This window comes from Empidonax traillii, unplaced genomic scaffold (genome assembly GCF_003031625.1).
Source record: "Empidonax traillii isolate 1590-97213 ecotype Southwest subspecies unplaced genomic scaffold, ASM303162v1 scaffold11:size2795301, whole genome shotgun sequence".
Lineage (NCBI taxonomy): Eukaryota > Metazoa > Chordata > Aves > Passeriformes > Tyrannidae > Empidonax > Empidonax traillii.
The window spans coordinates 2,087,026-2,103,926 of record NW_020955204.1 but is presented as its reverse complement, the minus strand read 5'-3'; the positions used below and the strand labels follow the sequence as shown (position 1 = coordinate 2,103,926).

The 16,901-nt window shown below is 45.3% G+C and overlaps 2 protein-coding genes across 2 annotated transcripts in view; one reads left to right on the top strand and one right to left on the bottom strand.

The window, feature by feature from the left end:
- Positions 1 to 2,497, bottom strand: part of VPS18 (VPS18, CORVET/HOPS core subunit) — a 9,017-nt gene extending 6,520 nt beyond the window's left edge. Inside the window, exon 1 of the mRNA XM_027887602.1 lies at positions 2,363 to 2,497. Within this exon, the coding sequence (XP_027743403.1) occupies positions 2,363 to 2,453 (91 nt within the window). The 5' untranslated portion in view covers positions 2,454 to 2,497. The remainder of the gene's footprint in view (positions 1 to 2,362) is intronic.
- Positions 2,498 to 11,967: 9,470 nt separating this feature from the next.
- RHOV (ras homolog family member V) lies at positions 11,968 to 16,446 on the top strand. Its single transcript, XM_027887935.1, has 3 exons — positions 11,968 to 12,270; positions 15,609 to 15,667; positions 15,983 to 16,446. The coding sequence occupies exons 1-3, from the start codon at positions 12,075 to 12,077 to the stop codon at positions 16,421 to 16,423; spliced, it is 696 nt and encodes a 231-aa protein (XP_027743736.1). The 5' UTR covers positions 11,968 to 12,074; the 3' UTR covers positions 16,424 to 16,446.
- Positions 16,447 to 16,901: the final 455 nt, after the last annotated feature.

The window sequence follows — 16,901 nt, the reverse complement described above, 5'->3', positions numbered from 1 at the left end:
GGGTAGACCTCTGCACCAAGAAACATGGGACTTGAAAAGAGCATGCCACTCTACTCCTAAATGAGAACAGAGCTCTTTATGGTCTTCTTATGAGGAAGCAAAAAACTACAAAAGTGCTTAGATAAGCCAGTGAATGGTAAAACAAGAACACATTCAGATAAAACCAAACCCAGGTGACGATACTCATTGGTAAAATACTGGAATATATGTGCATCCACCAACAGATCTTATCACAAAGTTTCATCCCTATCTGTCCCATGAGACAAGTTTTTCCGGTGACTGAATTTCCCATGTGCACAAAGTCTTACATAACCCTCTATCAAAGAAAACCACAGAGGATCTCAATCTGACCAAACAACCTCAAGCTTGGAAGCAACACAGACTGATACTTTGCTAGGTTAACACGTGTGCTTTGCTCCATATGCAAGTGAAGGATCTCTGAATCAAGCAGATCCAGGCAGCAGTTAGCCCGGAGAGGATGATCAAACCCCAAAAGAGCTATAGCAAGTTAAGGCTGTCCATGGCCAAAGTAGTTAACTAGGAAGGTGTAAACTTAAAGGAAAAAGAAATCTGGAATTGTATCTCACAGAGAACATCACTTCTGCCCTCCGGAGCATAAGCTTAACATTCTCTAAACTGGGACTAACAGCACCACTTTGAAGCACACTCAATACACAATGCAGGAGGACTTTAGGTTGGATATGGAGTCACTGCTTCATTATCTACAAGTCTGAGAAACAATACCTGCAGTTTAACAAATGCAGGAGACAACTAACTGAAACTGAGGAACATGTTTCAACATCTTCCAAAGTTTCCAATCTAACCTTATGGACTGCTTTCAGGAAATTAACTATTGTATCTTTTTCCAAAATAAATTTGCTTAAACTTCAGATTGTCCACAAGTTTTACCAGTCCAAGTTTTATTAAAAGTTGCCAGTCTGGTCTGATTTCAGACTAATTAAAATTCTGATTAAGCTGTGCCTTTGCCATTTAGCAGTTTCCCCAACTTCCTTTGCCAACATCAACTGTCATCAAACACACAGATTTCTCAACTGTAAAGCAGCCATGACTGGAGACAGGTGTTGCAGCAGTCAAGAAGAAAAGCTGAGTCCTTGAAAATTTCTTTTCAGTAACCTGGCCTGTCCCAACACTGTTCTGCACAACAGCTATTCAGGCCGCTTATTCTTTATCTAACATTACAAAACAAAGTAAAAATTTATGTCAAAACAAACAAGAGGAACACACCTACTTCAGTACCTAGGCTCAGAGTAATTCTGCCAGTGTATTTATACTCAATAATATACACAGTATGACAGAATTAATCAATTCTTAACGCATATATGAACCTCACAATCTGGTTTCCCCAAAGATTCACAGTGGGCAAGACTGTATGAAGAAAAAAATTGGAAGAATGTGTCCATGTATTTCCAAACTTGTAACTCCAAAATGCCAGCTCTGCACAGCAGCTGGTACTACTACTGACAATACCAGATAGAACAGAATCATCTCATAACCTACATTTCCCTGCCACACCCAACAAAATGTTGTATGGTGGCATCTAATAGGGAATGGTAATTGAACATAATTAAGCTTGAATTTATCATTAAATATTCCTGCCATTTGTTTGCTTTCTCTCACAGGAAAGAAACAACTGACTGGTGATCACACCATCACTTTACATCAATTGGACGCCTCCCTGAATAGGACCGTATCCCAAAGCTTCACAGACTTTGACAGAGAATTTTAATAGCGATAGAGACCACTTCCTTGGTAACCTTGCTATTATGTATTCAGCCTAAGGGAACCACTGGAAAGAAATGAAGAATTTGGAGACTGCCCCTGGGTTAGGAAACTAACTCCATACAAGTACAGCTGTGCACACGTCCCTAACACTGTAACAGCTGGTTTCCTCTGAGGGGAGGGAAAAAAGGAAGCAAAATGATAAGATGTTCTCAACCAGCTACCACAGCTCTGAGCTGGGCAGGGCTGAGGTGTGGTTGGTTGTAACTTGTGACTGCAACGACACGCCACTTGGTGCACGCGTGTTGGCACTGCCCGGCACAGGGGCCGTGCGGACCCTCCCACGGATAACAGCACCTCGGTCCTGCCAAGCTGACCTGCATCACCCCCGGGCTCCACCAGCAACCAGGTGCTCTCTACGTCAATGCATTTCACACAGCAAACAACGGAAGAACAAACCGCAGCTGAACGCTGTGCGACACACACAGTGCACCTTTTCCCGGCAGCTCTCCCCAGAGCCCGACACGTCCGAGTCACCACCCGGAGCTGCCCACCCGCCTCCCCGCTCTCGGCGGGAACACCCGCACACCGAAGGCCCTGCCGAGAGCAGGAGGGCACCTACCGGAGTGCGGGATGCCCACGCTGGCGCGGCTCTGCTGCAGGGAGGCGGAGCGGTGCAGGGAATCCTCGTACTCGTCCAGGATGGAGGCCATGGCCGACACCCACAGCCCCCAGCGCCGGCCCCGACGCCCCCCGAGCCGCCCGGCCCCGCGCTCAGCTGAGCCCGTCACGTGGCCCTCTGCGCATGCGGGCCGGGGCTGCCGGGCGGGCGGGGCCGCGCCCTCCTCAGAATGGCGCCGGGATCGGGCACGGCTGAACTCGCATGCCGGACCGCCGTGTCCCTGCCCTCCCCCCGGGAGTGGCTGATCGGCCTGCGCTCTCACTTCCAGGCCTTGGGCTTCGTGCAGTGCCCGCCGCTTCCGCTCGCGGCCGTTGGTGCCAAAAGGCCTCTGTTGAAATAAGAAAGGGCCTGCTCCAATAAACAAAGCAGTTTTCTATGTCAGTAATAATCAGATGATCTTTAATCTGCAGTTTTATCTGCTAGTAATAAAGCAGAATTTCCCCTATGGGAGCTAGACAGTCTGATTCCATTGCTGAATATAACAAGATAGGATACGCCAAACTTGAAAACCTGTATTTGTGACCAAATAAGGATAAAAAGAGTGAGGGTACCATACCAAATGAATACTAGAGACCTCAAATTACCGCTTCCCAAATATGTGCATGTGTAATAAGATCTATGCAACTAATTAGCACATGAATAAGGATTCTTGGGAGCAGGCATAAACTTCTAGGAATGTAAATACATATGAATACAATAAATTGTATATAAGCAATAAAAATGTGAATCTCCATGTGCGTGATAGGCAGAGAGACACACACACACACACACACACCCCACCTTAACAAAGTATTGTTGACTTTCTAACCTGTAGCTCTGGTTTGAAAGTTTTCTTTCCCATTTTTTAGTGATACTGTTCTGTTTTGTGCAGCTGTGTGCACAAGAAATCCCCTCCTGAGTGCAGCAGTGTGCACCACTAGAATCAGTCCTGATGGTCCTACAAACTATTTCATAGTGATTCTACTGTCTGCGGCTAGGAATTGTCTGTTTTTAAACATTCCTGTAAAAACTGCTGTGTTGTGGCTCTTGTGTAGTACTGAGTGGTAAAATCTTGGCTGTATTGCTAGAATGATGTTTGAGGCACAGAATATGGGGATCCAGCATAAGGCTGTTCTTGACCTATACTAGATTTGCTCTGCAAGTTTATCCCAGCTTTCTAGACTTAAATGTGTTGGATCCAGCTTCTGTATCGCTAAATAGTGCTTATAACTTGGGGATTTCTTTTGTTCTCCTGGGCCAACAATTTTTATTTACAGTTTTACCTGCTAGGTTGAACTAGCAGAATTTATAACAATGGCATTAACGAAAAGACTAATCTCTTATACAGCCCTTTGGGTTTCACAGAATCACAGAATATGCCAAGCTGGAAGGGACCCACAAGGATCACTGAGTCCAATCCTTAGCCCTGCACAGGACCATCCCCAAGAGTCAAGCCATGTGCCCAAGAGTATAGTCCAAATGCTTCTTGAACTCTGTCAGGCTTGGTGCTGTAACCGCTTCCCTGGGGAGCCTGTTCCAGTGCCCAACCACCTCTGGGTGAAGAACCTTTTTGTAATATCCAACTTAAACCTCCCCTGGCACAATTTCAGACCGTTCCTGGTTCTGTCACTGGTCATCACAGAGAAGAGATCAGCATCTGCCCCTTCTCTTCCTCTCATGAGGAAGTTGTAGACTGCAGTGAGGTCACCCCTCAGTCTCCTCCGGGCTATATAAAATGAATAGAGATGTATATGTGTATACTATATGTATGCTGTATACTATACTGTGAGCTTATACTGTATATTAGATGTAATTTTTACTTTCTGGAAGGAAAGGAACAGAGAAATGTTGTCCCACAGGGTACAGGACAATTTGCAACACAGAGGGATCCATTACAAGACCGAGGAGGTCTTCCCAAACTTAGTTTGGACATCATGTGGCAGTGAGGCACCACTAGTAGCAGTGGCATGTGGTTGCCTTTGCACAAAGTTATATCTCCTTTTTCTCTGGTCTTTTACTGGACACCTCACTCCCATAAACTAGGGCTGTGGTCTGCACTGCTCAGCCTCAGGCCTTCTCCCCAGATATGCAGGTCCCAGGCTAGCTGGGTTCCTGGAGGCTCCAATGGTGTGCCTCTACAGGGTCATCTCTGCGTGCTTTGCTAAAAACAAAACATAGCTTTTGCTGACTCCGCCTGCCCGCAAGCACTGGCAGGAGCCAAGACCAAGTTCCAACCTCTGCTCTTTAGCCTCTTTATGTGGCAGCTCTGAGCCAAAATAAAAAACCCACATTCTTTTGCTGTCTAATCATCCTGATCATCATAAGCAGCAACTTTTCTCCTTTAGCTTCTCAAAAAGTACATACAAATTACATTAGGTTTAAGGTAATGACTTAGGAGGGGAATTCTTGGACTATCAGATCTATTCTCCCACTCTTGTAGATACCACATCATATAGTCCTTTCTCTATTCCTATCAAGCTCTGTCTGAGAGTGTGGGTATTTTTCCCCTGACTGCTCCAGCTCGTACCTGTTCCAAATGCTCTCAGGATTTCAAGCTCTGATTTCAAGCTCTGATTTCCAGTCTAACGTAAGCTGTGGCTAGTCTGAATCCTTTTGCTCTTGTTCAAACACTGTTCTTTAGCGTACAGGACACCTGAGAGCGTTCATATCCTCTGCAAAAGTCATTACCAATGATAGCCTTCATTCAGACATACCAAATCCAGGATTTATATCAAGAAGTTCCTGCCCTTTTCATCTTAAAAAGATGAGGTAATTAGTTTCCTGGAGCATCCAAGTAGTTCTCTGCATCCATTGCAGCTTCAGCTTATGTTTATGTAAAAGGGCTGGGTGTAGTTTTAACCCCTCATTTAAGATGAGGTCTCCCCCTGTTGCCTTCAACAATGACGCTCATACTTTTTTTTAGTCATATTTTTAGCAGTAGAAGACTGAGGGGTTATTTGGTAAAGGGGAAATAAACTGTCTTGAAATACATCTATAAATTAGGCTAAATTGACATTTTGCACAAATTTCGTAGAGTCCAGCTCTATGGACTGTTTCCACTAAAAGCCTAGCTCAGGACATATATTTATAATTTTTTTTCTTGGTCACATCCAGAAATGAAAGAGATTTTCTTTCTTATTCTGGCAGATGTTATAGCCTGTTAGGGGTGATAGCTCTTGAGAAACCTGTGTCTGATTTTAATGTGGTTAAATTGGAAGCCAGATTCTCACCTTATTTGGAAATGAAACACCAGCCTAAAGCTAATCCAGGCCCACAGGCCTGCTCCGTCCATCTGCACTATCATCTGCTGTGATTATTTAATTTACAAACATATGCAGTAATTATATCCCAGTACTACATTCACAGATTTGGTATTCTGAAAAGAAGGGAAGAGCAGGGGTTGCAGGCAGAAGATTATCAGCTCTTTGATTCACCAGGAATGTGTGGAGAATCAGATGATTACATTCTGTGTGTAGAAGTGGTATAAGTCTAGAAGAGGAACTTGTGGGAGAGAATCTAGGTAATTTCGGTGATATGTTTGGATTGGAAACCTAAATTCTGGTCTTGTTTCAGAGTGATTGTGGTCACAATTGCAGTAATTTGCAGTAATTTTAACTTACACAGTTAACATTTTCTCCAAGCTATGGACCCAGCTATCAACATCTAGATGCTGTATGACATTCTAGTCTCTTCAGCTGCCTTGAGGAACAGATTCTAGATAATGGCCTTGACAAACATATAATGTGTCCAAGGTCCAGACTCCCAGAATATTTAGCCTGTCTGAATCTGGGCTTCCTCAACACTGTCTGTGTCATTCCTGGCTGCCCTGTCCAGCCCACACTTTGTGCACATCAGTGCAGATATGACTGTAGAGTGAGACAATTCATTGCCCCGCAGTAGATGACTATGTGATCCACAATCCAAACATGAGTGCTGATGCAGAGGAGAAGGCAGGAAGATGTGGCTGTAGAAAGAGGTAAGGGCAGAACGTAGTGACACAATTATAATTTGAATTAAACCCCGGACTTCCTCTTATATTTCCAGTACAGATGCAGTACTGATCATCATTCCACCTCGCTGTACATAGAATGAATATTCCTTCACTATAATCAACATAAAAAATACACTGCATTTATAAAAGCCATAGGCAAATAGGTGTAATTCCCCAAATGCAACACCTCCATAAGATACCTAAAAAGATACAGCCAGGCTCTCAGACCCCCCTGTACCTGCTTTGAGGATAGTACTGCAGATACCTATGTTCCCCATCCAATCAAGAGACTTTCTCCCAAGAGAAGGGAGGGTGTTTTTGAGTGACCGGTTGAATGCTGTGTACAAATTAGTACAGTAAAAGAAATTGCAGTGGCATTGTACCCATGAGTATCACAGTTGCCCATGAGAACCTGAATTGGAACCTACATGGGGAGCCATACAACAATTATAATTTATCCTGAAAGAGATCAAAGCTCACAATGAGTTTGCCAGAGACCACCTCCTAACGATTAACCAACCTCCCAAGCTCTTCAATCTCATTGTCAGAAGCAGACTTCCTGCAGACCAGTAAGTGCTGGGTGGAACCATATTTATGCCAGAGCAGCAATTGCAGACTTGCATACCACGGCTCTCCTGACACCTTAAGAAGTTTTCCCACAGGTGAACTACCAAGGTCTGTTGATACTACATATGCACTCCAGAGCATTCTGCCCTTTGTAAGCCCCCATGGAAACCTAGTGCATAACCTCTCAGTCCTAAAATGAGCATACAAAGGACAGGAACCTTTTCTCTGGTCATCAGCACCCTGTGGCTAATCCCTCAGTTCTGACCTTCCAGGAAGATCCATAAAGGATAAGCTTGAGAGCTGAAACTGGTACCTTGGTGGAGACAGTGGTCTTACAGGATTTTATGGTTTTCCCAGCAATCCCTCTTCAACCCAGCCCCTCACTGTTTGGTGTTAACTGCCTGCCTTTCCCTGTTTCACAGTGGGGGTATGAATTTTATCAGTTTCCTCTTGTTAATTCCCTCACCCATTCCAGTTAAGTGTTAACTCCTCTTTTTTGATAATTGATTGACATGATTAAATTAAGCTCAGACTATTGTCTCCCAACCTGTCTTTAGTCTGAAATTTGCTGTTTCTCTTTCAGATTTAAAGAAAGGGCTTTGAGTGCCTTAAATCTTACCTGTTCTTTCACATTTATCAGTTGATGTGTTAGAAGATGTACCTTCTCCAGCAGGTGGCAACACACTTCTAAATTATTTATAGAACAACTGAGAGGTAGGACTTGTTCCTGTGCAAGTCAGATGGGAGATGAATTTGTCTTTGAGAAAGGGGCTTAGTACAATACAGGTGTTTGTCTTTCCTTGGAACATTTAAGAAAATATTTTTTTGAGCTAGTGACACTGTCATGTCATTTAAACTTAGTATTCTGTAGTCTTAAATTGTTGTGGCTCTTTGCCTCCACATTTAACTAGGGTGAAAGGATGAACCAGAACAACTCTGTGCATCTCCCATGGCATGCTCTTATTCTGAAGAAGCAATAAAGTAATTCAGAGGCCAGGATTGTGAGAGCTGTATTCAAATGTCATTTCTCTCCTTTTTTTCTTTTTTTTTTTTTATTTTCCAAGAAGGTATTTCAAAACCGCAAAGCTCCAGTTCACACCAGAAGTACCCATTCACTGCTCTAGAATTGTAAAGTATTTTTATAGAAATTCCTATCAATCAAGAACTCTATATTAGAAAGCAAATAATAGAATGTTTTTTTCTTTGATTTAAGTTGTAGTAATTTTTCTGTCAATAGCCACAGAATTTTCACTGACTTTTGTGTTGTGGCTGTTTCTGCCTCTGTAAAGTTGATAGAAAATTATATGAAGAAGCATTTGACATCACTTCCTGCAGGTTGTAGTGACCAGACAAGGCACACCTCAAGGGAAAACCGGGTGCAGGCTCTTGTCTTCACTCTTTTGTCTGTCACTTCTTTTAAGTGGTAATTACGCTTGATTTTTCCCAGGGAGGATACACACTCAGGTGCATGACAAAACACTGGGTGACTCAGCACTGGTTGTCTCATTGCTTATGACTATGAATGCGACCGGCAGGGCAGCGGCTGTATCTTGATTTCCTCAACGTGTCCCTTGGCATCACGGACCCGTGTTGCTCTGGAACCTGCACTCCAGTTTAGCCCCACTCTCAGTCTTAGATCCCCCCTCACCTGCCCCAAGGCAGAATGACGTTGCCACCTGTTCTCACCATTCCCCCATTTCTCATCATTTAGGGTTTCTCTTGCAGAGCACTGTAAAAGGATTCAGAAATGTGATCCAAGGGCACCACTTGCAAAGGGAGCATATGGACATACACAGCCCACCTGAACAAATTCAAGTATTCCCGAAGGCTGGATTAGCTCACTTCTGTGTTAAGAGTGGCGCTGATAATTTTTTTTCCTCTCCCTTGGTAAGAAGGGAGCCCTAATATTTTTAAAACTGAGTTCTGCCAACTCCCATAACATGAGGTATTTTTTCTGAGGCAATGTGAGTAGTTCGGTAGGCTTTGCAAAAACGATAGTGGCTTCCAGTCTGTGACTTTCAGACAAGACTCGGGAGCAGAATATCAGGCAGGTAGGCAGAAGACAATGTTGTCAGAGGTGAAGAATAAGAGATTGTTGGAGGCAAAATCTTGCTCAGGAGCCTGTGAAGTCAGGACCAGTAGCTGCAAAAAAAGCCCAGTGTCACAATTTCCCAAAATTATAACACTGCACTTCAGAAGGGAAACTATATGGAATAGTCTAAGCTGATCTATAGTTTTGTCCCCAGAAGGGACAAGCCCTAGTTTCCTCCTCATCCAGATTGGTTTATGTACTGGTCTTAACTTGGTCAATAGGTGAATTTCTCCTTCCACAGCAGCAGTGAGAAAAATGGCTATAATTATTATAAATGGGCAGAAAATGAAGTGTCTTCCTCTAAATGACTGTTTCTTTTAAAAACAGGACTTTGTGCAGATGTATAAAGTTTGTTTGATGGTAACAATCACACACTGCCTAAACATATAGATTTATTTCCACTGTAAATCACTCTGTACTCTAATGGAGCAGGTTGTCTATTTCATTTTAGAAGCAACACATGATAGTGCAGCTCAGCTGAGTAAAAGCTAAACGCTAACAGCACCTGAAATCTATATTTGATCTGCCTGAAAAGAGTTTGATCTTCTGCACTTAATTCCTGGTGGATGGGAATTCACATCATGAGAAAGACCGTCATAATTTGTACTAATTATAATTCCTGGGAGATAGGCCAAACACAGCCTTGCAGACTGTGTATTTCCCAGTCAGGCACAGATGCTTTTGGCAGAAGAGCATGTCAGGCAAGCAGCATGCAGTGGGGCTTTCCTGCTGTACCTGCTACCTACATGGCAGAGCTGGTCCCTGTGGCTGTCAGTTCAGCAGCTCAGAGAGTGGGGCAGACTTTCACTGCAAAAATCCCAAACTGCGCAAAAAAAAAAAATCTAGAAAACCCAAAATGTCTGACTTTTTACCGTGTTGTGAAACTAAACGTGCACCTTTTGTTCAGTGTCAGGAGCAAGGCAAGACCTGAGAAACAAACCCATGGGAGCTCCCGTGTTTGTTTGCTTAATCACTTAGTTTAAATATAGATTAAAAATCACTTAAGCTCATTGACAAGTTGTGTGTGTTTGCCAATGGCTGTCAGAAGCTGCAAGGAAAAAAGAGTATAGTCTCAGGAGGAAGAAATTTTAGGAAAGGAATGAGAGAAAAAGAGTGGAGTGGGGCAACAGTATATCTTCTCAAGTGGCATCCATTCCCAACTAAACAGTATACAGGAATCAAGTGCTGTCAGCTTCATCTCTTCCCCCTGCTACTGCTAACAGTGAACAATTTGGTGAATAATCCCTCATTTACATTAATATCTTCTGATTAAATGGAAATGTCACAGTTCACAAAATGTCAGCCTGTGTCTGAAGTGCACTGAAAAAGCTCTGCAATGTCCTCACTTGATGTGCTGCCTGCCTTGGCTGTGGTGTATTGTGTCCTTGCCAGTCCCAGTGGAGGCACAGCCACACCTCACGCATTGCAGCACTTTTTGCCTTTTCTGGAGCGGTTCAGCTGTCACCTGGCTCTGAACTAGCACTGAAGAGCGCGGCACCAGAAAAAGCCAGTCTAATACAAGCCAGTCCCTTGAGACAGCAGCCACTTGCTGTAGGAAGACTATCTGGCACATGTTTTAGCAGCAGCCTAATTTCTAATACCATCTCCTTTTTTTGTGGCTGTAGAAATTTAAGGCTGTGCTTTAGTAAAAACTCAGAAGGGGTTGATTAAAGCAAACTGCTGGAGAAAACTGCAAATAAAAAGCCTTCTTTCTTCTTGTTCCCAGGAAGCTTGTGGGCTGTCTCCAAAGAGTGAATCTGAAGAGTTGCAGTGCTTGTGACTTTCTGCCAACCATAAGGAAAAGCATTCTAGACTGTGCCTGGCTTAAAGACGTCTTCTCAAGTTTAGTATTAAGATAGGTGAAACACCTGTGTAGCTTCTCAATGTGGATGCAAACTATAGCAAGACACAAGCTCAGGAACTGCTAATCAGAGGCTCCTTGCAGCACAAACCTGCCTAGTGCAGACAGGTCTCCCTTGCTGAGAGCACCATAAAGGACACTGTGGTAACTAAATTAATGGTGTTCATAGACAGCCAGAGTTTAGCTTCTCCATTAGGACACAGATCCACATTCAAAGCTGATGTTGCAATACTAGGTATTGCAGGCATTAATAGTTTCCCACCAGTGTTTCCAATCACTTGGAGGTGCTACGCTGGTGTGCAACGATCGCTGTGATAGTGTGGCCGCATCTCTCCTTTTAAGTGGTGTGCTCCCACTCCTCTGTTTGTTTAGTCCTACTTCTTTAGACAGTAGGCTCCTGAGGGCAAGGATGGAGTCTTCTCAGCTGCCAAGGGCACTGTGTGGTGTGTGAGCTACCAAAGTGAACATGAAAAAAGGCATCAGGCTGGGAACTCCTGCACCTGTACATGCAGCTGGAAAAATACACTCTGTGGCTTTTGTCAGCATCTAGCAAGAGCTTGGCTGGGTCAGATAAATGACCGTAATGATAATCACACAGTCAACAGATGTGATGTATTTCAGGCATTTGTTTTCCATTGTCCCTCACAATATTGACCAGCACTGTTGGTTTTATTCCTTTCCTGATTTTATGGCAGAAATCACAGATGCCCCAGGTGGGGCAATAGTCCTGCTTCTTTTGAAAAGGAAGCAGGAGGGGCACAGATGGAGTGCGGCTTTCCCGTGCATGATCTAGAGCACGGCGTGGCACCCACCGAAATTCCGAGGGCAGGAACTGCTAGGAGGGCATCGCGGCGGATGGGGGTGCAGCACCGGGGCTCTCACCCGCGGGACCAGGCAGGAGGAGACGGCCGGACCGGGCAGGGCTGAGCCAGGCCGCCTCCCGGCGGGGCGGACCGGGGCGGGACTAGGGAAATCGGGGCCGGTTTTGTGCGTTGGGTGGCAGGTGCAGTGATGAGGAGCGAAGCTCGGCGGGCTGGAGAAAGTGGCTGCGCACGGCGGCCCCGACAGCAGCGCGTTCGCACGGGCATGGCAGTGACCTCGCCGCGCCGTTCCCCTCGCTGAGTCCTGTCGAGCCCCCTGTGCCAGTGCCATTACAATTGCCATGCCTCCCCAGGAGCTTCTGGATTACGCGCCCGCCCTGCGGAGACACAGCCCGCCCCGGAGCAGCGGCCCGGAGCTGGGCATCAAGTGCGTGCTGGTGGGCGATGGCGCCGTGGGCAAGACCAGCCTGGTGGTCAGCTACACCACCAACGGGTACCCCGACGAGTACCAGCCCACCGCCCTCGACACCTTCTCCGGTAGGTGCCCTCCCGGGCTGCTCTGGCTCTGGGGCGGCGGGGAGGGATCCCCCTCCGGCGCGGCGGCGGGACGAGCGGGGCAGAGGTGAGCGCTCCCGGTGCCGCAGCTCCCGGCAGTGCTGCGCGCCGGGGGCTCTGCGCTCAGCGCAGCCCGGGGGCCCGCAGCCCGAGGGCGTTTCTGTGACTCGGACCGAGTCCCTCGGGCATTTTGCGAGGTTTAGCAGATGCAGGTCCTGCGTTCTGCAGCTCTGTGTCAACCCAGTGTGTGACGAGTTGGTTTGCAAGTGCCATGAACTTGGGCACCTTAATGGTTTTGTCGTGTCGTTACGACTAAATAGATGGGGGCTTAATTTTTTCATTACTGTTGTTTGTGGTGGTTTTAGTTTCAGAAATATCACAGCATTGCACTGTAGGCTTTCTAGCTTCAACTGACATTGAGGAAAACCATCGTGTTCCCCACGTGTGTGCTGAAGTTAGCACTGAAGAGAGGTTGGCAAAAAGTTGAAGAGCTTTGTAAGTCAGGCTAGAATTGCCTTCGCTGTCAGCTGATGAGCTCTCATTAGTTTCCACTTTTCTAAATGCTATCTTTGTTCTTGTTCTACATTCCTCTTCCTTTGGGCTCCGATTTCTAATACAAACCCCAGAAGAATACAAAGCCCTTTGAAAGATTTCTTATCTTCATTTGATATGAAGAAACACAACAGCACTTGATAATATAGATTGGTAGATTAGAGATGTGCTCGACTCAGACCAGGAATGAGACATCTAATGTGTCATAGTCTCAAGGTGCTTAGAGGGAGTGTTTTGTTTGTCTGAATGTCCCCCCACTTGCTCACTCTTACACTGGGAATTGTTGATTTACCTTGACCCTCTCTTCCACTGTCACTTGAAGGAAATGAACTGGGAACATGTTGCTGTTCAGGGTCCAGCAGCCTTTCGGGAACAAATGTAAGGAGTCATGAGTGCTTCAAGGGAAAAGTTACTTCTCTCTCTGCCCCATTTACATTGTGTATGGTTTGGGCTAAGAGAAGCTTAAAATTACTGTTATTAGCCTGCACTTTTTTTTTTTTTTTTTTTGAAAGATCAAATCCATAGTAAAATTATCCAGAAAGGTGAAGGCAGCATGAGTGTAGAGATGCCCCCATTAGCAATAGGCAATTTGAAAATAGCTGCACATGGGTTTAGCTCCAACCTGGATGTCCCAAGTACTAAGCCTGCCTTCAGAGATGCATAGGATTTGCTACTGATAGAAATCAAAAACATTAAATATGGGTATTCTGAAGTTCAATTTCTGCCTCTTGGGAGGAAATGAGAGAATAGATAAGTTTCCTTTCCCACCCCTGCTCTTAACCTGGATAAATCTGAGGAAAGTCCCTTCCTGGATTCGCAAATTATGGTTCAGGATCCTCTTCAGAAATTTCAACCCAATTCCTCCCACTCTTGGGGAATACCTGCAATTGCAACTGCCAGCAGAATTGAGCACTTTACATCCTGACTTTAATCCTGGTCATGGGACTGTGATGCCAATAATAAGATAGGGCAAGGTATTGCATTATTAGGGGAACAGCTCTGGGACAGTGACCCAGCCACATACATCTGCCTGGATGCTACCTCCTGCTGGGTGTCGCTGCCAGGTAGAGCAGCCTTGGGTGAAACGCGTACCCAGTGACCTTTCTCCACCAGGCTATCCTGTTCTGCCGGCCCCTTTGCTATTGTACCGTGATCCATCCTCATCCTGAGGGCGCGGACCTTGTGAGGGCGGTATTTGGAGGGCGGTTGCAGAGTTGCTAGTGTAGTTGAGGCTAACAGCAGATATGACAAAACTTTGTGCAAACACGGGAGCTGTAGGTAATATATGTGGTACCTGTCTGCTGAAGACGGCAAAACATTTCAGAGATGCTAATTCCTTCTCTCAGTGTACTTATGAGACAGTGGAAACCAGATACTAGAAAGGCAAATGCCTCCTGCCTTGAAGATCAAGTCAGGAACTAGCAGGTTCTTTGATCAGGAACAGGTTTCTCTTCCTCCTCTGGGGCAAAGATATGGTAACAACCCAACTTTTTCCCAGTCACAAGGAAGCAATGACTTTCAGCTATGCTGTGAGGAGTGGCACTGTGGTGGACGCACCCACCACTTCGTTTTTCCTCCGGTCTCAGTCTCCCACCAAATTTCAGGTCATCTTTTGTCTGTGTCTCCCTCTTATTCCCCATCGGATTGATTTCATGGAGGAGGGTTACACTTCAGAAGCTTGTGTTAAACTCTTTAAGTCAGTTGTTTCTATCAGTTTTCTCATCTGACTGATTACTTCAAGAATCACAAAAACTTGATCTGGTTTCTGTTTGGAAGTTTTTTTGTTTGATTTTGCTTTTGTTTTTAATGAAGACGACAATGAAGCCTCCCCTTTGCACACAGTAATGGAGTTTTGCTAGCTCGTGTCAAGTGCCAGCATTGTCACCTTAGCCTTGATGTCTGCCTCTATTCATCCAACCACAACTCCATCCACCTTGTCCAGATTTTCAAGTGACTTCCAGCTCCCCAACCATTTTCTCCTTTTCCTCAGTTCCTAACCAGTCTCTTTGGTATCTATGTGCTTAAACATCTAACAGTTTCATTCCAGATTTCCATCAGAGCCCACAGTCTGAGTCAGCTGATACCACATGAAGGCTTATTGTGATTAGGGAGTGAAATGGGAGCAAACTTTACATGTGTAACTAAGCAGTTTTCTAGTTTTCGGTGTGTGGATAGTCTCTGAAGGGGATTTCACTCATCATTGTTTCCTTAATAGCTTCTTCATTTCATTTCTTTGTTTTTCCTTAGCTAGGACACTCACAGAAATTTTTTTTTAAAACCAAATTTGCGGTCTGAATGGGAAAGATCTCCCAGTAGCTTGTTTGAAAATGATTTAAGTTTCCTTGGCCAGGAAGTGAGGAGCAACTTGCTGAAGTTCCCAGTTTGTTTTTATCCTTATCTTCTTTCCTGTGTTGTGGAAGAAGGATGAGTGGTTAATCAGGACACCGTTTGGCTAAGGGTTCCTCTTCTCTAGAGGAACAGTTGTTCAGTAATGTGGAACTATTCTTTCAAAATACTGGACAAGTACACAAAAACACCTGAGAGCTAACAAAATCAGGTCTATTGCAGGTCTTTTAATGTACCCAGCTCAAACTTTAGCTGTTTTAGTGAGGTCTGGCAGGATGGTCAGCTAGGAGGACAGACTTAAGTGACTTCAGTGAGTCTGTTCAGTGGGATATGACCCACAGTAAAGGGAAAAGCCTGTGCAAGGGTACCTGTGCATGCTGGTCAACTGCTTTAGACTCATCCTCATTCTCTTTCTGCTACAGTGCAGGTCCTTGTGGATGGAGCCCCAGTCCGGATTCAGCTGTGGGACACTGCTGGACAGGTAAGCTCTGTCTAAGCATCTTTCAGTTCTGATCTTGTGGGACAGAGACTGTTGCAGGCTTTAGAGAAAGGCAGTGTTAAACTGGGAATAAAAGAAATGCACTAGTGCAGCACCAGCCATTTGGTCAATGGCTCAGAAACTTGTGTCTGAAACACGGCATGGCCACAAAATCAGTACAGTGCTCTGCCTCTGAGGGTGTTGCTGTCCTAGTTAACACATGGAAAAGCTACTGAAGTATCATGCTATTAGAAGATCAGTCCAGTGAAGACTTCTTTTTAATTCCCCCCCCCTTCCTTTTTCCCCTCTTTTCTGCAGGAGGACTTTGACTGTTTGCGCTCTCTTTGTTACCCTGACACCGACGTCTTCCTTGTCTGCTTCAGTGTGGTAAACCCAAGCTCCTTCCAAAATATTACTGAGAAGTGGATTCCTGAGATACGAACTCACAACCCCCGGGCACCAGTGCTGCTAGTGGGGACACAGGCAGACTTGCGGGACGATGTCAATGTCCTCATCAGCCTGGATCGCTACCATGTGAAGCCCGTGCCGCGGCCTCAGGCAGAAGGTCTAGCTGACAAAATCCGGGCTGAAGCCTACCTGGAATGCTCAGCACTGACTCAAAAGAACCTCAAAGAAGTTTTTGACATGGCCATTGTCAGTGGTGTTGAGCACAAAGCCCGTCAGGAAAAGAAGATGACCGCCAAAGGCATCAAGACTCTCTCCAAGTGCCGCTGGAAGAAGTTCTTTTGCTTTGTCTGAAGCTGCTTTAAAGGAAGGAAAAGAAACACCTCATGCCAGTATTGGCTCTGCACCTTCTTGGAGTGACTGCTCCTATGGCCCCAGCAAGGAGGGTATGATAAGCTGCTGGGCTTGGAAACCTGTCTCTTGCTGGGTACAGTATCAGATGCCTAGGAGACATGAACTAGATTGCCGTTGTGCCAAGATGTAGAATGGTCCAGGCAGCTATAATACCTGCTGGACATGTCTGTAGTGTCACAGACTAAGGGGAGCCTTTAATACATGAAGACTCAGTGCCCCTGAACAGGCAGGTTCCATACATTGTTCAAAATGACCAGTTTCCTGGTCGAAGCTCACACACTTTTGAAATTCTGGTGCAGCATAATAAATGTGGGGGACTTTTGAAATCAGCCTGTGTTTTGGCTGATTTACAGGCTTGGCAGAGATTAGGGCAGGGGTGACTGCAGTGTGGTCAGACATGGGCTGCAGAGTTTGTAAC

Bases quoted from the DNA above. Each gene is read 5' to 3' on its own strand.
- RHOV (XM_027887935.1), top strand. From the start codon at position 12,075: ATGCCTCCCCAGGAGCTTCTGGATTACGCGCCCGCCCTGCGGAGACAC. The intron at 12,271-15,608 runs GTAGGTGCCCTC...TTTCTGCTACAG, and splicing joins CGCCCTCGACACCTTCTCCG to TGCAGGTCCTTGTGGATGGA. The intron at 15,668-15,982 runs GTAAGCTCTGTC...TCTTTTCTGCAG, and splicing joins TGTGGGACACTGCTGGACAG to GAGGACTTTGACTGTTTGCG.